The sequence below is a fragment of the Stegostoma tigrinum genome, chromosome 1 (genome assembly GCF_030684315.1).
Source record: "Stegostoma tigrinum isolate sSteTig4 chromosome 1, sSteTig4.hap1, whole genome shotgun sequence".
Taxonomy (NCBI): domain Eukaryota; kingdom Metazoa; phylum Chordata; class Chondrichthyes; order Orectolobiformes; family Stegostomatidae; genus Stegostoma; species Stegostoma tigrinum.
Genome location: NC_081354.1, coordinates 138,744,968 through 138,768,260, shown reverse-complemented (window position 1 = coordinate 138,768,260; position 23,293 = coordinate 138,744,968). Strand labels below are relative to the sequence as shown.

Below are 23,293 nucleotides of genomic sequence, written 5' to 3'. Positions count from 1 at the left end.
ACACCATCATAGTTTCCTTTATTTAGATTCTGGATTCTAGTCTCAAAATCAACTACATCACTCTCCATTTTGATGAAGAATTCTATGGTTATCTCCAAGCAGCTTCGCACAACTATAATGCCAAATATCTTTTCTCATTACACAATACCTAATGTAGGATGGCCTGTTCTGTTTGGTTCCTCAATGTATTGATCCTGAAAACCATCTTGTGCACATAATAGGAATTCTTCCTATACAGGATCATTATTAATTTGATTTGCTTAATCTAAATGCAGGTTAAAGGTACCCACAATTATGTATGTTCCTTGATTGCATGCAGCTCTAATTTTCTATTTAATACCATTTCCAATGTCATTCCTACAGATTGGAGACCCATATACAAGCCAACTTCTACTTCTTAGCCCTTGACTCACTTGGTCTTTGTTTCACTTTGCTCTGGTCTCACACTGTTTGTGCTCCTTGCTAACCATGCAGTATTTTCTTCTCTAATTAAGGTCTGCTCAGGGAATCAGTTTAGCTATAGTGATCAATGCCTCATTTAGACAAAAATTCAGGTTCTTGACTTTTAACAGCAAGAATCAGGCAACTCGGTCCTTTAATGTGTCTATTTTACTTAATTGAAGTTTACTATCCTAATCTGAAATTAACTCTAAAACTGAACCTGGGAAGGATATAACAGCTGAATTTCCATTTTGAATCAAATTTCCAACAGGGTAGTCAGTATACTTGGTCTTCACCTCACTCTGCTGAGATCTCATACCAACTGTGCCTAAATATATACCTGAAAGCAGCTGAAAAGTTTTATTTTCTAAATGATGGCGCTTTTCCCTATTAGTGGAAATATTGCAATAATAAAAAGATGAAATTTGTATGAATATTTTAATTTATGTTACCTACTTTCAGCTTTCAAAATTTAAAACCCAATCACAGGAAACCAATAGGTTATATTGTGATGTTATCAGCTGCAGGGAATGTTGTAAAGATCTAAGATATTGATCAAATATTAAAAATTAATATTCTGAAATTACACATTTTTATGATGGAAATGGTATTTTTTTTGATTAGTACAATGATTTTGATTCTTCTCCCACTACTGTTCTCAACAAGCAGTTAAAGCAATAGTAAACTCCAAAAGAATTACTTTACAATTTTACAGGATATAGTTAATTCCTGATTTTAGGTAGCACAAAGTCAAATTAAACAGTTTTCCTCAAAAGGTAACACTGGTGCATATTTGGTGTAAATGTTGTGTTGCTGCCACTACTTATCCTGCAAAGTAGAAAAGAGCCATTAAAAAGTGTTCAGTTATTTGGAAGCTGCTTAGTTCATGTCTTAATAATAAATGTGTTAGCTAATTTCGGATCATTATTATAGCTGAAGTGAAATAAAACTTGCACATCTTTGTCATCTGAAAGCACTCAATCCCCAAAAAAGGTATAAATAATAATTTTTGTTCTGAATGAAGTAGCTCCATGTAATAAAACAGATTACATTGATGTGATTATGAACAATCATTGGCCACAAAGCAAAATGTCATGCTTGTTGTTAGCACACGCCAGATACTTTATTGTTCAGTGTGGTTTGGAAAATTACTTTAGTACCAAAGAATCAGATTCACTTAGTCAAGTTTCCATAATCAGATTACTGTTTGGCAATCATCCATCCTGGTCCTATACACAAGATGCTTCAATTAGTAAAAGTGCTGCACTTAGTCACTGTACCAGATGTACACACTTTCTACAAAAGAATTACTTTACAATTTTACAGGATATAGTTAATTCCTGATTTTAGGTAGCACAAAGTCAAATTAAACAGTTTTCCTCAAAAGATAACACTGGTGCATATTTGGTGTAAATGTTGTGTTGCTGCCACTGCTTATCCTGCAAAGTAGAAAAGAGCCATTAAAAAGTGTTCAGTTATTTGGAAGCTGCTTAGTTCATGTTTTCTTAATCGCCTGAGATTCCTTTAATTGAAAATAGAATGATTTTCAGGATGATATGGTTGCACTGAAATAGCAGGTCTCAGTATTCGTTGTCGGAACCTTCTCCAGTATCAGCATTCCTAGATAGCATGTAGTTGTCCATGTCAATTGATCTGCAGTTCTGAATGGCATAGCGTAAACGTTCAGCCATCACCTGTTGGCTCGAGTATGGAGGCAGCCTAAGCTGGAAGAAGCAAGTCTGAGCTGTCGGAAGACCATCAAGTGGCTGCGCAAACAAATAAAAACAAACGTTAATCAAATAAAATAATGCAAGTTATAAACAAAACATAAAACTGCTTCTCTGGACGTGAATGTAGGAGGTATGATCAGTAATCTCAGAGTTGACAGAGGTGCAGTAAATAGCGATGAGGAATGCCTTCGATTACACAATGATATAAACAAGCTGGTTAGATGGGCAAAGTAGTAGCAGGCATCATAGAATCATACAGCATGAAACAGTCCTTTCAGTCCAACTAGTCCAGGCCAACCATGTTTCCAAGCTAAATTAGCCCTACCTGCTTGCTTTTGTCCCATATTCCTCTAAACCTTTCCTCTTCATGTATTTATCCAAATGCTTTTTAAACCTTCTAACTGTACCTGCATCCACCAATTCCTCTGGCAGTTCATTCCACACACTAACCACTCTAAAAGGAGTTGTCCCTTGTGTCCTTTTTAAATCTTTCTCCTCTCACCTTAAAAATATGCCCCTTAATTTTGAACTCCACCCTCCTTATCGACCTTATCTATGCCACCCATGATTTTATAAACATCTAAGGTCACCCGTCAACTCGTATGCTTCAGTGAGAAAAGTCCCAGACCATCCTCATAAGTCAAACCCTCCAGGTCTGGCAACATCCTGATAAATCTCCAATTTAGTAATATCCATCCTACAACAGGGTGACCAGAAATGGACACAGTACTCCAGAAGAGGCCTCACCAACATCCTGTACAGCCTCAACACAACATCCCAACACTTTAGAAGAACTAACAATGCATGGGAACACACAATGAATGGTACAATACTTAAAAGTACAGAGAATCAGAGGAACTTTGATATGCATGCCCAGAGATCCTTGAAGGTAGTAGGATGAGCAGTTAAGGTATTTAAGGCAGGTTATGGGATACTTGTTTATTAGTTAAGGAACTGAACACAAGAGCAGTGAGGTTATGATGGAGCTGTATAAACAGTTGGTTAGGCCACAAGATGAAGTACAGAACTAAGTTCTAGTTGCTGCACTATTGAAGGGATGTGAATGTATTAGAGATGGAGTACAGGAAATTCATCACAATGTTGCCTGGGCTGCTGAAAAGGCTGAAAGAAGACCTGAGTGAATAAAGTTGTGTGTAGATTGGTGGAAACCCTTCCATTTAGTAATCATCAATAATCTGTAGATCTCTTGCCATTTCCGAACTAACTCACCCAACTCCTTCCTACCCCAAACTTCTGATATCCCTCATGTCTAATTCCATCCCCATCTGATAATGTGCCATTCCCAGAACAACACACCATTAACTGGGTATGCTCCAAAAGATCAGCATCCCTTGTGCTCACATAATCTCTAAAAGCCTGTTGTGCACCTGGCCAAGCACTGTCAGTTTGGAACTGCCTTACACAACTCCTGATATTTGTTCCAGCAAGAGTATATAAGGGAAATTGGTGGCCCCCTGTCCTTTGTGGACAGGGGTCTCAATGCCCTGATGGACAAAGTGGTACAGATATGGGGTGCCCATTTCCCTCTGGATCAGCAGTGGAGAATATGACAATAGCCTAGTCAAAGATTGCCAAGATCAGTGAAGTCTCAACCATCTGGAGGACTGCACACCAACGTATGAGAAAAGTCAATGACCTTTTTTCCTTTCTTTATTCATTAATGGGATGAGGGTGTCGCTAACTAGACAGCATTTATTGTCCATCCCTAACTGCCCAGAGAGCAGTTAAGAGTCAACCACATTGCTGTGGGTCTAGAGTCACATGTAGGCCAGACCAGGTAAGGGGATGGCAGTTTCTTTCCCAAAAGGATATTAGGGCTTTTCACAATAATTGGCAATCACTCCATGGTTGTCATTAGATTCTTAATTCCACATATTTATTGAATTCAAGTGCCGCCACCAGCCAGGGCAGGATTTGAACCCTGGTGCCTAGAATGTTATCTGGCTCTCTGGATTAACAGTCAAGTGATAATACCACTAGGCCATCACCTCCCCTTTCTTGCTGCATCTAAAAGAGGAGAGATGAGAAAGAACAAAATGAAATGCTCATTTATAATATCAGAAGTAACAAGGAAAGGAGTAGACTGTTTAGCTCCTTGAACCTGTTCTGCCATTCAATAGGATTACTGCTGATGCCACTTTCCTGCTGTTTCCCTGTAATGCTTGATTCTCCTACTTATCAAGAACCTATCTCAGGCTTAATTATACACAGGGACTCTGCCCCTACTGTTCTCTGTGACAAGGAGTTCCAAAGACTTACAACCAACTGAGAGAAGAAATTCCTCCTTGTCTCAGGCCTAAATTGGTGGCAGTTTCCTTTGCAAAAGGACATTAGTGATCCAGATGGGCTTTTCTGACAATCAGCAACATATTCATGGTCATCATTAGATTCTTAATTCCAGATATTTATTGAATTTAAATTCCACCATCTGCCATGGCGGGATTTAAACCTGGCTCCCCAGAACATTAGTGATAATGGGAAATGCAGATGCTGGAGAATCCAAGATAATAAAATGTGAGGCTGGATGAACACAGCAGGCCCAGCAGCATCTCAGGAGCACAAAAGCTGACGTTTCGGGCCTAGACCCTTCATCAGAGAGGGGGATGGGGTGAGGATTCTGGAATAAATAGGGAGAGAAGGGGAGGTGGACTGAAGATGGAGAGAAAAGAAGATAGGTGGAGAGGAGAGTATAGGTGGGGAGGTAGGGAGGGGATAGGTCAGTCCAGGGAAGACGGACAGGTCAAGGAGGTGGGATGAGGTTAGTAGGTAGGAGATGGAGGTGCAGCTTGGGGTGGGAGGAAGGGATGGGTGAGAGGAAGAACAGGTTAGGGAGGCAGAGACAGGTTAGACTGGTTTTGGGATGCAGTGGGTGGAGGGGACGAACTGGGCTGGTTTTGGGATGTGGTGGGGAAGGGGAGATTTTGAAGCTGGTGAAGTCCACAATGATCCCATTGGGCTGCAGGGTTCCCAAGCGGAATGAGTTGCTGTTCCTGCAGCCCAATGGCATCAATGTGGACTTCACCAGCTCCAAAATCTCCCCTTCCCCCAGCACATCCCAAAACCAGCCTAGTTCATCCCCTCCCCCCACCACATCCCAAAACCAGCCCAGTTCTTCCCCTCCACCCACTGCATCCCAAAACCAGTCCAACCTGTCTCTGCCTCCCTAACCAGTTCTTCCTCTCACCCATCCCTTCCTCCCACCCCAAGCTGCACCTCCATCTCCTACCTACTAACCTCATCCCACCTCCTTGACCTGTCCGTCTTCCCTGGACTGACCTATCCCCTCCCTACCTATCTTCTTTTCTCTCCATCTTCGGTCCGCCTCTCCCTCTCTCCCTATTTATTCCAGAACCCTCACTCCATCCCTCTCTCTGATGAAGGGTCTAGGCCCGAAACGTCAGCTTTTGTGCTCCTGAGATGCTTCTGGGCCTGCTGTGTTCATCCAGCCTCACATTTTATTATCCGCAGAACTTTATCTGGGTCTCTGGATTAACAGTCCAGCGATAATACCACTAGGCCATCACGTCCCCTTACCCCACCTCGCCACTCAACCAGCATAAGTGGCACCACTTTCTCTCTGATAGCTCACACTATCTCTGTTACTGCTCTCACCAAGGCTCATGTTTTACAATATTCACTATTGACTGCAATACATCCCCATGGTCCATTCTATCCCGTCATCCAAGTCATTACCATAGGTTGCAAATAGTTGGAGGCGAAGGACCAAACCTTGTTACATCTTGCCAACCAGAAAAAAAAATCACCAATCCCAGTTCTCTGCTTTGTTGGATAGCTAATCCTACATCCAAACTAATATATTACCACTAGTTCTGTGAGATCTTACTTAGTGTATTAACCTTTTGTGTGGCACCTTACCAAATGCCTTTTGGAAGTCCAAGTATGCTACATCTACAGGATCCCCATCATGTTACATCTTTGCAGAACTCAAGAAAATCAGGCACACATTATTTGCCCTTCATAAAATTATGCTGACTGTGATGCGTTGTGTTTCGACTTTCCAAATGTCACGTTACTGCTTCTTTAATACCGGATGTTAACAATTTCCAAATGCTTATGTTAAACCAACTTGTCTATAGTTTCATACTTTCTGCCTCCCTTCACCTTTGAATAAGGGTGTTATGTTAACATTTTTCAAAACCACCTTTCCAGAATGCACAGAATTTTAGCATATTATAAGCAATGCAGCCACTATCTTGGTTACCATTTCCTCTAAAACCCTAAGATGTAGGCCATCAGGTCTTGGGGACTTGTATGCCTTTAATCATGATAACGTGCTCCGTACATTTTCCCTAATGACAGCAACTATTTTAAATCCCTCCTTTTCTGTAAGTTCTGCATTACCTGTTGCTATTGGAATGGTTTCAGTGCCCTCCACTATGAAAACAGAGGCAAAATATTTATTGAGTGTCTTTACCATTTCTGTGATCTCCATTATTAACTCCCCAGTCTGGTCCTGTAAGGGACTGACATTCACTTTAGCTATTCTCTTCATTTTTAAACACATAAAAGTTTTTCCTATTTGTTTTTATATTATGTCCTAGCTTCCCTTCATAATTAACCCTTGCTTTTTTTAAAGTTACTTTTTAACACTTTTGTTGGCCTTTACATTTCCCAATCCTCCGTCTTGCCACTGACCTTTATAATATGTTATGCCTTAGTTTTTGCCTTTATCTTTAACTTTCTTGCTTAGAAATGCAATGATTGATCCTCTCTGCCTTTACAATATTTCATCCCTTCTGGAATACATTTTAGTTGGGAGGAGTTGAACATCTCCTTAAATATCTGTCACTTTGCATACTGTCCTACTGCATCTGGACGTAGTTCATTTTCTTCAAATTGAATTTGAAATTCCAACATTGCTATGATCACTCTTCCCTAGATGATCCTTTAGTACGAGATCATTAATTAATTTTTCATCATTACACAATATCAAAACCAAAATAGGCACCACCCTGGTAGATTCCCCAACATAATGCTCCAAGAGGCAATCTGTAATAAACTCTCTGAACTCCTCCTCAAGGTTACCTTTGCCAATTTGAATAATCCATTCTATATACACATTAAAATCATGCATGATTATTGTTTTAACTTTCTGACAAGTCCACAGTTTTCTGGTTTAAGAAGTGCAGAATTATTAAGGAATTCCCAGCAGGGACTTCTTTCCCTTGCTTTTTCTTATTTCTACCTAGGCAGACCCTTTGTCTTTTTCTACTGTACCGATCTAGACCATTGTTGCAAAACTCACAGACATGTCTAACATCAGATGTGATGAAACAACTGGACAAAAATTACTAAATTATCTTGAGTGTACAAAGAATTACACTGATTACCAACCCAGGATTGTCAGTTGGGCTGAATATAAAACCCTTCTATATACTGGAAACTGTGTACGTACACACACAGCCCTGTTGTTTGCAGACTGAAATAACATGTACATGCATTATGTACGTTTCAACTCAACAAAATAGGTGACGCCATTGTCTGGTTCATTTCCCAGGATAATATCTTGACCGTAGTTAACCTGCTTAAATTACTTTAATTACAATTAAATGTCAGTAAGTATTAATTAATACATTCTACACAGCAAACGCTTCTCCAAATCAGTGTTTACTTGCCAACCAATCCACACTCTATTTTTATAAAGTATAAAATTTATTTTCCTACTTCTTTGTTATTGTTTGAAAATTGCCCTAACAATTGTAAGATGAAATGCTTTGACAAAATATTTCTTTGTTGAGCAAAACTAAAAATTTTATAATTTACATCCATTAATTTCTTGGCATTAAGCTGAGGGCACAAAGCTCATTTGTTCCCTGGTATACACCTTGGGAAAAATTGGGTATCAGACTGTATTGGTCTTCAAACCTACAAGATTTGTTTGAAATCAATAACTTGAGCCATTCTGTAATTTGTCAATGCAAAATACTTACCCTGTCCACTTTAATAATTTGGAATTTCTGTGTTATGTCTGCAGGATTGGCTGGCAGCCTGGAGCGACCAGAGACAAAGCGAAGAAACAGCACTCTCTCCTCATTAGAAAACTCTTGCAACGTTTGCCACAGCCAATTCAGTAGTTGATGGTTTTCAACAATGTCACGGTAACGCACAACTTTCTTTAAGGTATCTACATTCACTTCTGGCATTCCACAAACAAGCTGCTCAAGCTGTCTCTCTGTTAGTAGAGAGAGTAGAGGTACAGGGACAATAGCTGACATTCCCTGTCTGATTGCTGCTACCTAAAAATAATTGAACACCAGAGGGAGAAAAAAAATTAACAGTTTGTGAATTCATCTCTTACTCGGATGCTTTTTTGGCAAATATACAATGGTTACTATATAGCCAAATATTTCTTTTTAAATTATACAACAGAAATATTTTTTAAAAGTATTTTCCGAAAACATTGTTAACTAATTAGTGAATTGGAGAAAATTTAACTATTAATTCTAAAGTGATGGATTAAAATGTTATCTACTCAAATTATGTAAAACGTTCAGCACAAGCATCAAATATCAATATTAATCACATTAATTTCAAATAGTAATACAATACTAGAAATCTGAATGAAAAATCAGAAATAGTGAAGATTCTTAGCAGCAGGAGAGCATCATAGGAAACTGTTAATATGTGTGAAGAGTTATACTGTTTCTCACCACCAACATATGCTGCCAGACCTGTTGAATATCACAGTGTAAAAACCAAAGAACTGCAGATGTTGTAAATCAGGAACAAAAACAGAAGTTGCTGGAAAAGCGTAACAGGTCTGGCAGCATCTGTGAAGAAAGAAATCAGAGTTAATGTTTCGCGTCAGTTCTGAGGAAGGGTCACCGGACCCGAAACGTTAACTGCGAGTTTTTTTTCTTCACAGATGCTGCCTGTCCTGCTGAGCTTTTCCAGCAACTTCTGTTTTCATTCCAGAATATCACATGTTTCCGCTTTAATATCAAATAGAGGTTGTTTACTGAATGCTAAGATTTTAAATTGTTGACACAACCAGGATTAAAAGACATTTAATTCAAAAGAATTCAATTTGCCTCTCCCATCTTTACCATGACAGAGATTAGTTATGTCACATATAATACTTTGGCACAATGACATATTATAAGTATACACAAGTCAAGGATCCCGGGCATTATTGAGTACACATATAACCAAGTTCAGCTCCTTTTAAAGGATCCTCTCTCGTGGTTGTTGCTGACAATTGTTTATTTATAATTTGTATTTACAAACACTCCAGCTTTTCATCTCTGGTGCTAGAAAGTTGAAATAGGTGGTGACGTCTGTGAAATGGTGTGTCCATCAGTTCTTGCTGATTACTTATAAACACATTATAAGTGCACATTTTTCATCAGTAATTTCCTGGACAGCAATTAGATATGACTAAGGATACAATCGGCACGGTGACTCAGTGGTTAGCACTGCAGCCTCACAGCGCCAGGGACCCGGGTTCGATTCCTGCCTCGGACGACTGTCTGTGTGGAGTTTGCACATTCTCCCTGTGTCTGCGTGGGTTTTCTCCGGGTGCTCCGGTTTCCTCCCACAGTCCAAAGATGTGCAGGTTAGGTGGATCGGCCATGCTAAATTGCCCGTAGTGTTCAGGTAGATGAGAGTAAACCGATTGATATGGTGTATATGGATTTCAGCAAGGCGTTCAATAAGGTTCCCCACAGTAGGCTATTGTACAAAATGCGGAGGAATGGAATTGTGGGAGATATAGCAGTTTGGATCGGAAATTGGCTTGCTGAAAGAAGACAAAGGGTGGGGGTTGATGGGAAATATTCATCCTGGAGACCAGTTACTAGTGGTGTACCACAAGGGTCGGTGTTGGGTCCACTGCTGTTTGTCATTTTTATAAATGACCCGGATGAGGGCGTAGAAGGATGGGTTAGTAAATTTGCAGACGACACTAAGGTCGCTGGAGTTGTGGATAGTGACGAAGGATGCTGTAGGTTGCAGAGAGACATAGATAAGCTGCAGAGCTGGGCTGAGAGGTGGCAAATGGAGTTTAATGCAGACAAGTGTGAGGTGATGCACTTTGGTAGGAGTAACCGGAAGGCAAAGATTACTGGGCTACTGGTAAGATTCTTAGCAGTGTAGATGAGCAGAAAGATCTCGGCGTCCATGTACACAGATCCTTCAAAGTTGCCACCCAGGTTGACAGGGCTGTTAAGAAGGCATACAGTGTTTTAGCTTTTATTAATAGAGGTATCGAGTTCCGGAACCAAGAGGTTATGCTGCAGCTGTACAAAACTCTGGTGCGGCCACACGTTGGAGTATTGCGTACAGTTCTGGTCACCGCATTATAAGAAGGATGTGGAAGCTTTGGAAAGGGTGCAGAGGAGATTTACTAGGATGTTGCCTGGTATGGAGGGAAGGTCTTACAAGGAAAGGCTGAGGGACTTGAGGCTGTTTCATTACAGAGAAGAAGGTTGAGAGGTGACTTAATTGAAACATATAAAATAATCAGAGGGTTAGATAGGGTGGATAGGGAGAGCCTTTTTCCTAGATGGTGACGGCGAGCACGAGGGGGCATAGCTTTAAATTGAGGGGTGAAAGATATAGGACAGACGTCAGAGGTAGTTTCTTTACTCAGAGAGTAGTAAGGGAATGGAACACTTTGCCTGCAATGGTAGTAGAGTCGCCAACTTTAGGTACATTTAAATCGTCATTGGACAAGCATATGGACATACACAGAATAGTGTAGGTTAGATGGGCTTGAGATCGGTATGACAGGTTGGCACAACATCGAGGACCGAAGGGCCTGTACTGTGCTGTAATGTTCTATGTTCTATGGGTATGAGAGTTATAGGGTGATGGGTCTGGGTGGGATGCTTCAAGGGGTGGTGTGGACTTGTTGGGCTGAAGGGCCTGTTTCCACACTGTAGGCAATCTAATCTCATCAATCTGATCTAATGGCATGTGCAAACCTGGACTGAATCCAGTCAACTCTCAGCAGAGATTTGAATTCAAGTCTCCGAGTTACCAAGTTCTCATAGTTTACGTCTACGTAAAACAGACTTATTACAGACCATCAGACAACCTCCCACCATGCTAATTTCAAGAGCTATCAAGTAGTTATCAAATTTGAAGGAAGTTCAGGAGATAATTTTGAGATATCAAAGGAGGTAACTGAAGTTTATTTCTTATAGTTTCACACAGAAATTCAAAGAATTTGAAGGATTTTGATGCTCACCTGTTGATCTAGCTCATGTAGTCTATATTCAATTGCTCTCTCTACATATTCTTTCCTGTTTCCAAATGTCAAGGGTATACTACTTCCTCCAGGAATTATTGGAACAACCTTACCATTTGCACTCTGACCAACAAATGAATCCAAAGGGATCATCTAAAAAAATTCAAGAAAAATAAAGTTAGAGAAACTGATCACAATATTCAGCCTAATCTTATCAAACAATGCTAATTTTTTTATAAATAGTAAGGCTCAAGTTACAGCTATTCACCATAAGACATAGGAGAAAAATTTGTCCATTGTTTAAATGATGTGATAATCATTGTGATAACCCTCAACTTCTTTTTCCTGCCTTATCTCCAAAATTCTTGACTCCCTTACTGACTAAGTCTCTTTCTCACAATCATGAATAAATCTAATGACCCAGCCTTGACATCTCTCTGAGGTAAAGAATTAACTCATCTCAGATAGAAAAAATTCTTCCTCATCTGTCTTAAATTGGCGGCCCCTTATTCAGGGATTATGTCCGCTGGTCCTAGACTCTCCACAATCACAGAATCACATAATTATTAGGTGCTGAAGGATCTAACTCTTGTGCCAACAAAGGAACAGAAACAAGTTTTGCGAGATGCCGTGGCTGAGATTAATGTCATTTCTGAAGGGACTGAGAAATCAGAGACATTTATCTTTGTTGCAATGGTAATTAATAGTACCTATGGGACACAATTTATTTGGTAATTTGTGTTCAATTTATATAAACATTGGTTTGATTTTTACAATGAAATTTCTGTCAGGATAGCTGCACCCCACTCCCATTCCACCATACACTTCTATGCTGCATGACTCCCTAACTACTATTGGTGTCCATGGGAATTGCAACACTTTAATTTTCCAATTATGCTTCAATATGAGAGTGTTGGAGGATTGTTCCACATTGCTCAAAACAAAATAAAGAGAGGTAGTGTTCGTAACTACAGGCACTTTAACATCATTGCTGAAGGAACTGGTAGACAAAATAATTGGAAATAAAATTCTCACTTGGAAAAATATATGAGTTAATAGGTAACAGACAGCATGGATTTCTTCAAGGAAATCAGGTTTGATAAACTTGTAACAGACTGATGAAGGTGATGTTAAAAATAGAGGGGCTGAAAGTATTCAGTAGGTCTGGTAGTATCTGTGGAGTGAGAAATAAAGTCAATGTTTCAGATCTGTGAACTTTCAATAGAATGGCATAAAATTAAGTATAAGAGGAGGTGGGAAGCAAAGCAAAAAAGGGAATTTCTGTGATAGACAGGAAGACAAGATGGAAAAAAGAAAGAGAAAATGGCTCATGGTGCAAGACCAAATAAAGAGGTGATGGAACAGTTAATGAAGTAGAATCCACAGGAGGTACGAATAGCAGGATTTTGAATAACTGCCATCTGATAGCAAAGCAAATAAGAGAAAAAAAATGACAGACAAAAAGAAGAAATGAAACAAATGGCAAAACAGTGATTTAGTTGATCTTCTTCCAGCTTGGTAGGGGGCACAACAATGTTTGCAACTTCAGGCTTCAGTACTATTGCCAGATGTTGTCAGGCCCTATATCCAGTGCTTCCAGCCATTTCTTGGTACCACATGAAGAGATGCTCATTTCGAATAAAGGTGAGACAAACAAACTCTGATAAACTTGGTCAGAGACGGATAAAGTTCCATGATGCATAAAAGGCTGTAGCTTCCTGCTTTCTCAATCATTAGTGAATCAATTGACTCATGGGCTCTGCTTCTTCTGGACCTGACACTAGGGGGTTTACTTCCCTCATTCCCTCCCACCCATATCAGGCTGACATTTGGTGATGGTCCCAATGGATGCTCACCTTACTGAACAGTCCTTTCTCCAGCCTTGTGAAACACTCCTTTTGGTGACTCTGGGAATGTGGGGTCCCTTAAACTCTTCCAACTACAGAGCTCCTCCCTCGCAACCATGGCAGTTCTTCTATTTACAGGCTTGGTAACTTGATAATAACTTTCAGTAGGCAATTTTACTTGCAGGGGTAAAATGTAAAAGGTTTGGAGCAAGGCTGCATCAATGGGATTAATTGGATAGTCTTTCAAAAGAGCTGATGCAGGCATAATCATCCACAGTCCACGGTTACCCTTCTGTGCTTTATCACTCTATGATTAGCTCAAATAGTGATTTAAATAAATTAGAAAGCAATTTCAGAAATTAGTACTTCAAATTCTAAGCCCAGTATACTATTCCACAGGAGACATCAGGCTGACTACTTGTGCTCAAGCCTCTTCCAAAATGGACAGATAATGGATTCTCCAGCAACTGCAGTTTCCAAGATAACAAGGTGTAGAGCTGGATGAACACAGCAGGCCAAGCAGCATTTTTAGAACAGGAAAGCTGACATTTCAGGCCTAGGCCCTTCATCAGAAAATCTGAAGAAGGGTCTAGGTCTGAAACGTCAGCTTTCCCACTCCTAAGATGCTGCTTGGCCTGCTGTGCTCATCCAGCTCTACACCTTATTATCTTAGTGCGTGTAAGTATGCTTTCTTGTGTTCTTCTTTATAAGGAACAAAATACCTTCTGGTCAGTGCTTCAAGGTGGGAATGGGAATGTAGTTTATCAAGCTGTTATAGTTCTACTACTCAACCACTGCAAATTCATTGTTCTACCAGATAGCGTGATCAATTCAACAGATCAATTCACTTCAGTTTTATGAACTCCATTTCACTGGCTTGAACATTCTAATACAAATCAGTTCAGTTAGAAAGATAATGACAAAAGTCAACTAGAAACTAAGCACTGATCTTACTTCCAGGAAATTTTCCTCTGTTATCCCACTGTTGTCTAAATTCAAGATTCCATACAAATTCCGAACATAAAGCAAGTCAACTTCCTCTAAATCCTCAGAAGTAAGAGGGATTGAGCAGAGCTGTTTCCATACAAATGGTGCCAGGTGTAGATCCAATGGTTTCTTGGTTCGAATAGCCACAGCCATCAGGATTCCCAGAAACTTAAACTGCTGGAGATGTTCAGTGGTACAAGCTGATGGGTTAAGCAAGAATCTGGAAGAAAATAAGGTAAAATAAAGAGGGTTAGTCTAAGAATTTAAACTTGATCTCATCAAACATTTAGTTTCTTAGCGTCATGTGCCAGTTAATGGCTAGTGTCACCATTTGATCTACTCTTTGTGGAAATAAACTTACTGGTAAGCTACATATAAGTTCACTTGTCTCAGATTTCTACTTTTGGATTGATGTCTCCTCTCAACATCATTTGTAAAGTCAAGATGTATCATTGCTCATACATGTGCCAGCCTTGCTTCAAATGTAGTTCACTTACACCTATCAGATGTTTATAGATTTAAGCCTCATTATTAAAACATGGATAATACATTTGAATTCCAAAAGGTAGGACAGAGTGACAGCCCTGACATCAAAGCAAGATTTGAACGTGTCAACAGGCCCTATTAAAACTGAAGTCAATGGGATTCGGGAGATACTCTCTTGGCACAGATGTACCTGGCACAGAGGAAGATGACCAATCATTTCATACATTGCTGCTGAGCTCTTCAAGGCAGTGCTTTACTTAATGCCCAACCCTTCCTTAGCTGCTTCATCATAACACTTGCCGCCATCAAAAGATCGTGTAATCATAAATGAACAGGCTATTTTCAGTCAGAGATAGCAAGAACTGCAGATGCTGGAGTCAATGGTATGGTGCTGGACAGGTACAGTAGGCCAGGCAGTAAGAGAGGAGCAGGAAAGTTGATGTTTGGCATTAGGACCCTCCTTCAGTGTTTTGTTCAATTCACAACTCCTCTGATAATGAAGCAGTCCATGCTTGGTACAGCAGAACCCAGACAAAATTCAAGTGGCAAGTAACATTTGAACCACGAGTTAGGAGTCTAGCAGTTTTTTTGACATTCAACAGGCATTACCATTGATGAGAATTCTTTGGGGGGAGGGCAATTAAGATAATGGGGTTGATGTAGTAATTGACTGGAAGCCCAACTGGAATCGCCAGACAAATATTGTGGCTCCAAAACCATTTCAGAGGCATGGTGTTAAAATTGTATCAGAGAATAATAGGAACTGCAGATGCCAGAGAATCCTAGACCCTTTGGCCCGAAACGTCAGCTTTCGTGGTCCTAAGATGCTGCTTGGCTGGATGCGTTCATCCAGCTCTACACCTTGTTATTGCAGAGGCATGGCGTTCTGTGTTATGTAACTTGTCTCCAATCTCCAAAAGCCTTTCCACCATTCACAAAGCACAGACATGACGGAAAACTCTCCACTTGCCTAAAGACTGCAGTTTCAATAAACCTGAACTTGTTCAACAGCATCCAGGACAACGCAGCCAGCTTGACAGGGAGCTCATCACCACTTTATAAATTCATTTCTACCTGAGTGGCAACAGTGTGGACAATCTACATGGTGTAATCAGCGACGTCGTGTGGCTTCTTTGGCTGCACCCACCAAACTTGCAAGCTGTTGCCTAAAAGTACAACAACAGCAGGCTCTTGGGAATACCAGTACCTCAACGTTCTCCTCTAAGTTACACCAACATCATGACTCGGAAACATGTCATTATTCCTTCGAAGCTGAATGCAAGTCCTAGGATCTACCAAAAAAAAAGTTGTGGGTGGATCAATATCACACTCGCAACAATTGCGCAAGGCATCAACTCCCCAAGACCATTAGGGATGAACAACTGATGCTGCATTTTCCAGAATGTCCTCATGCTATAGACGAATAAGACAAAGAATAAATTTAATGATTAAATCTCAATATTTTGTGGGATTTTGCTATCTACAAATTGGCTGACTTGTTTCATAGAATCATAGAATCTGTACAGTGGAAACAGACCCTTTGGCCCAACAAGTCCACACTGAACCTCGCAGCATCCCAGCCAGACCCATCCCCCTATAACCCACCTAATCTACACATCGCTGAACACTACAGGCAATTTAGCACAGCCAACCCACCTATCCTGCACATCTTTGGACTGTGGGAGGAAGCCAGAGCACCTGAATGAAACCCATGCAGACATGGGGAGAATGTGCAGCCTCCACACAGCCTGAGGGTGGAATTGAGCCTGGGTCCCTGGTCCTGTGAGGCAGCAGTGCTAACCAATGAGCCACTGTGCCGCCCCTTTCCTTACGCTACGAGTCAGTACTTACTCTTCAAACGTAGCTGGTTTGAAGTGATGTAGTGAGGTTATGAAGAATTTTCCATATATGCATGCACTTTATTTCTTTCATAATTTTGAAATAAATTGTCTCTTTCACCTGTCTCTATTGCTACCAACTTCTGCGGTGCCATTTGGTGTTGCAATCAGCAGATCGACCACTCCTGTCTCCAATTCCTGGAAAATAAAGCAGATTGAAAATTAGTGTGTCGATGATAGTCACTGAGTTTTGACAGGAAAGAGGCCGTTTGTCCTATTGTGTTGAGCTAGTCAAATATCCTGTTGTTATAAACCCATTTTTGAGCTCCTGGCCTATAGCCTTATTTACTATGGTATTTCAAGTGCTCATCTAAATAGTTCGTAAATGTCTTAAGGGTTCCCTACTCTACCATCCTTTTAGTGAGTCAGTTCCAGATCTCACAACCCTCCGGTGAAAAATACTTTCCTCATATTCCCTCTAAAACTCTGCTCCTTATCTTAAAACTGTGCCCCTTGGTTATTGACTCCTCTGCTTAGGGTTTTCTGGTTTATCCCTAACACCCTCACTGAGTGATAGTATCACATTAGGTGTCATCCGGTCCTTTGGGACCCTTCCTCTGATCAGATAGAATTTAAAAATTAATCTCAGAGCTTCTACAATCTCCTCTCTTGCCTCCCACAGCAGCCTTGGACACATCTCATCTGGGCCTGGAGGTTTACCTGCTTTCAAGCCTGTTAGGATCACTTGGACTTCCTTCCTCTCAAGGCTAATTTTAATTAGAGGCAAAGTCACTAATGTCCCAGAGGACCACACGGCTGCTCTCTTGTTAGAAAGAGACATGATTGGTGGTTTAACCCGAGGTTCACCATGCCCTAGCTTTATAGTAACCTCAGATGGTGGGGGAAATAAACTTACACTATTGGCACCAATCTGCATCGTAAAGCAGCTGTCTGCCCACATCAGAAAGAAAGGAGTAGAAAGCTATGTTAATGAGATGAAAGGACTGATGACAGGAATCTTGGATGCAACATAAGCATGGGCATAGATCTACTTGGATGAATTTTCAGTTTGTGTTTTCAATCCTATGTAAATGCCGATTTACCTGGCACATTTCTGTAATTGTATCATCAAATACACCACCAGCATCATCAGCACCTTCCCCAATCAACTTCACTTTCCAGGCTCGGGATGGAAGTCTCAGTTCAGAGGCATTGAGCTGGACAACTTGCTTGGCAATCTGAATGAAGATAGGTTTGGTTGATCGGCCCCTGCATGTCACATATACGTGTAAATTAACCAAATGGTAATGTATTTTCTGAAACTTTATAAACCAAACATCAATTACTATGAAGTTGTGTAAATATGAAAATAAGCACAGTTTGAGAGTAAATTATATTTTCAAAAAATTTATTAGTATTCTGATTCATAAATGTAAATTTTTGGGTGTTAATTGGCTTAAAGCCCATCACATGTTGGGCTTTGTCTGATCTAGCACTGTGTGGTAGCGTTATAAGAGGAACTACATTAAGCAGGTTTTTAATACAGGAAGGATTCAGCATGCAAGATAAAGTAAGACATCATCTGAGATGAATCATACTGATTTTGAATACGTATACAGCGACGTACAGTACCAAAACAGCCCCTTCAGTCCAAATAGTCAATGCCGACTAGATAACCTAAACCGATCTAGTCCCATTTGCCAGCATTTGTCCCATATCCCTCTAAACGTTTCCTATTTACGTATCCATCTAGATGCCTTTTAAATGTTGTAATTTAACCAGCCTCCACCACTTCCTCTAGCAGCTCATTCCACAGATATTCCACTCTCTGCATGAAAAAGTTAGCTACGCCTTCTAGTTTTGGAAAGACTTTGGCTATTTACCCTATCCATGTCCCTCATGATTTTGTTCACAATAAAGTAAGTTGCAATAAAGTTTCACTCTTGTGTTAACTGTGTGGATGTATGACATAATCTTCATGTAAAGTCTGAAAAGACCTAAATGTGATACACCATAATTATCACCATGACTACCTGAGTTGATTAGGCTAACTAAAATTTATCAACTACAATCCTCCAAATAAAGGGAGGGCTGTGATATGTGAGGTCATTCTAGTAACTTTCCTAATTACTTGCTGCCCCAGCACACCAGTCTACTGCAACATCGTTGAGGTCCCAGCACTGATGCCAGCACCAACCTATAAAATGTCCTCTTTATCATGACTCTCTATTTCTTGTTAGTTAGCCAGTCTTTTACCTGAGCCAATCTGTTAACCACCTACACCATAAGATTTTATTTTTCTTCAATCTAGCAACATATCAAATGCCTCCTGGAAATCTAAATACCATACGTTGATCATTTCAGAAGTTGGGGCTGTCTTCCATAAAGACAGATGAAAGTTAGGAGGAAATGTGATAGAGGAGTCCAAAATCACTGAGGCCTATAGATACACCAAATAAGAAAAACTTCCTACTGGCTGTAAGGTGAAGGACCAGAAGACATGAAGTTAAGGTGGCAGCTAAAGAACCAAAGACAAATGTGAGGAAATCATCTTTAAAGTTGTGAATGGCTGTGATCTGGAATGGTCTGTCTTACAGTGTGATGGAGATGGATTCAACTGTGGCTTTCACATGATTGAAGAGCAGTACCATTCTGTTGAGCTTAGATTCAAAACTGAACTGAATGATCAAAGCTCTGAACAACTGAAGCTCAATTTTCTCCATGTTGCACTTCAAATGAAGCTTTTGCTGCCTGAATTTTTGCTTTGGACATTTTCGATGAATTGTGTTTGAACCCCTCATTACACTCCTCTGCAGTTTCTAGTCCCTCACCATTGAGAAAATATACTGTTTTTTTAAGTCTAAAAGTTGATGACGTCACAGTTCTGCTGTGGTTTTATCTGTGCTTTCTTGAAATAAATACCCATTGTATAGATGCCTGACTTTGCAAACTGTTTGTCTATGGATGAAATGAGTTTGGCAAGTTTTCTCTGAATCTATGCTTGAGTGTCTGAATTGAGAACTGAAATTTAAATTGCAACCTCCTTGTAGCCTTAATAATTTTACTACAATTCAAATGCAAAAGTCATTCTGAGGAAGGGTCACCGGACCCGAAACGTTAACACCTTTTTTTGCTTCACAGATGCTGCCAGACCTGCTGAGCTTTTCCAGCAACTTTGTTTTTGCTCATTCTGATTTGATTGTTTAGTAGCTGAATAAAATAATATTTACAACATTCTGCTTGTGTTCTTCCTTTTGTAAACATTTAGCTTTGGAAGCTAACCAACAGTCACTTTGGTATTTTGTAAGGAACAGCATACAGCAATGCATAAATTACAAGTATAAGTCTTTGTTGAAACATGCTGTAGGACCTATCTTGAAATTTTTATTTTATCCTTTTTTTATTCATTAGTGGGAAGTGGACGTCACTGGCTGGCTAGCAGTTCTTGCCTGTTCCTAGTTGTCCTTGAGAAGATGGTGGTGAGCTGCCTTCTTGAACCGCTGCAGTCCACCTGCTGTGGGTTGACCCACAGTGCCATTAGGAAGGGAATTCCAGGATTGTGACCCAGCAACAACAAACGTACAGCAGTATATTTCCCAGTCATCACGAGGAGTGACTTGGAGGGGAACTTGAATGTGGTACTATTTTTATGTATCTGCTGCCCTTGTCCTTCTAGATGAAAGTAGTAATGGATCTGGAAAGTGCTGCCTGAGGATCTCTGGTGAATTTCTGCTCCTTATAGATATTACACACTGCTGTTACTGAGGGTCGGTAGTGGAGGAAGCGGATGTTTCTGGATGTGGTGCCAATCAAGTGGGCTTTGACCTGGATGACATCAAGTTTCTTGAGTGCCATTGGAGCTATATCATCCAGGCAAGTGGGGAGTACTCCATGATGGTCCTGATTTTGCTTTGTAGATGATGGGCAGACTTTGGGAAGTCAGATGGTGAATTACTCGCCATAGTATTCCTAGCCTCCAACCTGCCCTTGTAGCCACTGTATTTATTTTCAAGTCCATTTGAGTTTCTGGTCAATGGTAACCCCCAGGGATGTTGAGGGATTCAATGCTGGTAACACAATTGAAAGTCAAGGGATGGTAGTTAGATTGTCTCTTATTAGGTGATGATCATAGACTAGCATTTGTGTGGCATTAATGTTGTCAGCCCAAGCCTGGATAACGTCCAGATCTAGTTGTATTTGAATTTGGACTGCTTCAGTATCTGAAAAGTCATGAATGGTTTGAACATTGTACAATCATCAGCAAACATTCCCAATTCTGACCTTATGATGGAGGGAAGGTCATTGATAAAGCAGCTGAAGACAGTTGGGCTGAAAATGATCCATAATCTATTTACCTAAAACAAACAGTGAATGATGGAGAAACTCAGCAGGTCAAGCAGCTTGTGGAAAGAGACTGTTAATGTTTTATGTCCAGCATGACTTGTTCAGAACTGCTGCAGTAGACTTTTATGAGTTTTTGCAGCATTCTCTGTGCATGTTTGCAGACGACACAAAGGTCGGAGGTGTCGTTGACAGTATAGAGGGCTGTTGTAGGCTGCAGCGGGACATTGACAGGATGCAGAGATGGGCTGAGAGGTGGCAGATGGAGTTCAACCTGGATAAATGTGAGGTGATGCATTTTGGAAGGTCGAATTTGAAAGCTGAGTACAGGATTAAGGATAGGATTCTTGGCAGTGTGGAGGAACAGAGGGATCTTGGTGTGCAGATACATAGATCCCTTAAAATGGCCACCCAAGTGGACAGGGTTGTTAAGAAAGCATATGGTGTTTTGGCTTTCATTAACAGGGGCATTGAGTTTAAGAGTCGTGAGATCTTGTTGCAGCTCTGTAAAGCTTTGGTTAGACCGCACTTGGAATACTGCGTCCAGTCTGGTCGCCGTATTATAGGAAAGATGTGGATGCTTTGGAGAGGGTTCAGAGGAGGTTTACCAGGATGCTGCCTGGACTGGAGGGCTTATCTTATGAAGAGAGGTTGACTGAGCTTGGTCTCTTTTCATTGGAGAAAAGGAGGAGGAGAGGGGACCTAATTGAGGTATACAAGATAATGAGAGGCATAGATAGAGTTGATAGCCAGAGACTATTTCCCAGGGCAGAAATGGCTAGCACGAGGGGTCATAGTTTTAAGCTGGTTGGTGGAAAGTATAGAGGGGATGTCAGAGGCGGGTTCTTTACACAGAGTTGAGAGAGCATGGAATGCGTTGCCAGCAGCAGTTGTGGAAGCAAGGTCATTGGGGTCATTTAAGAGACTGCTGGACATGCATATGGTCACAGAAATTTGAGGGTGCATACATGAGGATCAATGGTTGGCACAACATTGTGGGCTGAAAGGCCTGTTCTGTGCTGTACTGTTCTATGTTCTATGTTGTTTCAAGTTTCCAGCATCCATTGTACTTTTTTCATCTATTTAACTAACTTCAGTCTCTTCACAGAATACTTCACTCTGGAGGTGCCAAGAAGGAGAAATGGAGTAAGTTGGCTCTGTGGAGATGCTCACCCTTTTCTTTCAGTGGCTGATGGGAAATATTCATCCTGGAGTTCAGTTACTAGTGGTGTACCACAAGGAAGTGCTTTGGGGCCACTGCTGTTTGTCATTTTTATAAATGACCTGGATGAGGGTGTAGAAGGACGGGTTAGTAAATTTGCAGATGACACTAAAGTCGGTGGAATTCTGGATAGTGCGAAGGATGTTGCAGGTTACTGAGGGACACAGATAAGATGCAGAGCTGGGCTGAGAGGTGGCAAATGGAGTTTAATGCGGAAAAGTGTGAGGTGATTCACTTTGGAAGGGGTAACAGGAATACAGAGTACTGGGCTAATGGTAAGATTCTTGTTAGTGTTGATGAGCAGACAGATCTTGGTGCCCATGTGCATAGATCCCTGAAAGTTGCCACCCAGGTTGATAGGGTTGTTAGGAAGGCATACGATGTGTTATGTTTTATTGGTAGAGAGATTGAGTTTTGGAGCCATGAGGTCATGTTGCAGCTGTACAAAACTCTGGTGCAGCTGCACTTGGAGGATTGTGTGCCTTTCTGGTCGCCACATTATAGGAAGGATGTGGAAGCATTGGAAAGGGCGCAGAGGAGATTTACCTGGTATGGAGGGAAGGTCTTATGAGGAAAGGCTGAGGGACTTGACGCTGTTTTCATTAGGGAGAAGAAGGTTGAGAGGTGACTTAATATAGATATACAAGATGATCTGAGGATTAGATAGGGCGGACAGTGAAAGCCTTTGTCCTCAGTTGGTGATGGCTAGCACGAGGGGACATAGCTTCAAATTGAGGGGTGATAGATATAGGACAGATGTCTGAGGTAGGTTCTTTACTCAGGAGTAGTGAGGGCGTGGAATGTCCTGCTTGCAACAGTAGTAGAGTCACCACTACCCACAACTCCACCAACGTTAGTGTCATCCACAAATTTATTAACCCATCCTTCTACGGCCTTATCCAGGTCATTTGTAAATGTTCATTGGATAAACATATGGATGATAATGGAATAGTATAGGTTAGATGGGCTTCAGATTGGTTTCACAGGTTGGCGCAACATCGAGGGCCGAAGGGCCTGTACTGCGCTTTAATGTTCTATGTTCATCAATGAAATTCTAGACGCAGAGGTCCATTTGCTCACCCATTAAAGTCTGCGAGCGGTCAAAAAACGAGCACTAAAGGGCCTCAACATGCTACCTCCCTGGTTGGCAAAATAGGTGTGAAGGATAG

At 40.8% G+C, this 23,293-nt stretch overlaps 1 protein-coding gene across 8 annotated transcripts in view; it reads left to right on the top strand.

Annotated features, from left to right (window-relative positions):
* The window catches only part of LOC125459679 (long-chain-fatty-acid--CoA ligase ACSBG2-like), a 118,538-nt gene extending 95,617 nt beyond the window's left edge, over positions 1-22,921 (top strand). For 5 of the 8 annotated variants that reach the window (XM_059648950.1, XM_059648945.1, XM_059648938.1 and 2 more), the window contains 2 exons: positions 8,188-8,333; positions 18,926-19,717. In XM_059648950.1, coding sequence (XP_059504933.1) covers positions 8,188-8,291 — 104 coding nt within the window. In that variant the 3' untranslated portion in view covers positions 8,292-8,333; positions 18,926-19,717. Of the gene's footprint in view, positions 1-8,187; positions 8,334-13,649; positions 13,737-18,925; positions 19,718-19,972 lie in introns of those variants that run through there. The other 3 variants (XR_009446213.1, XM_059648909.1, XM_059648919.1) reach the window with 3 other exon arrangements.
* Positions 22,922-23,293: the final 372 nt, after the last annotated feature.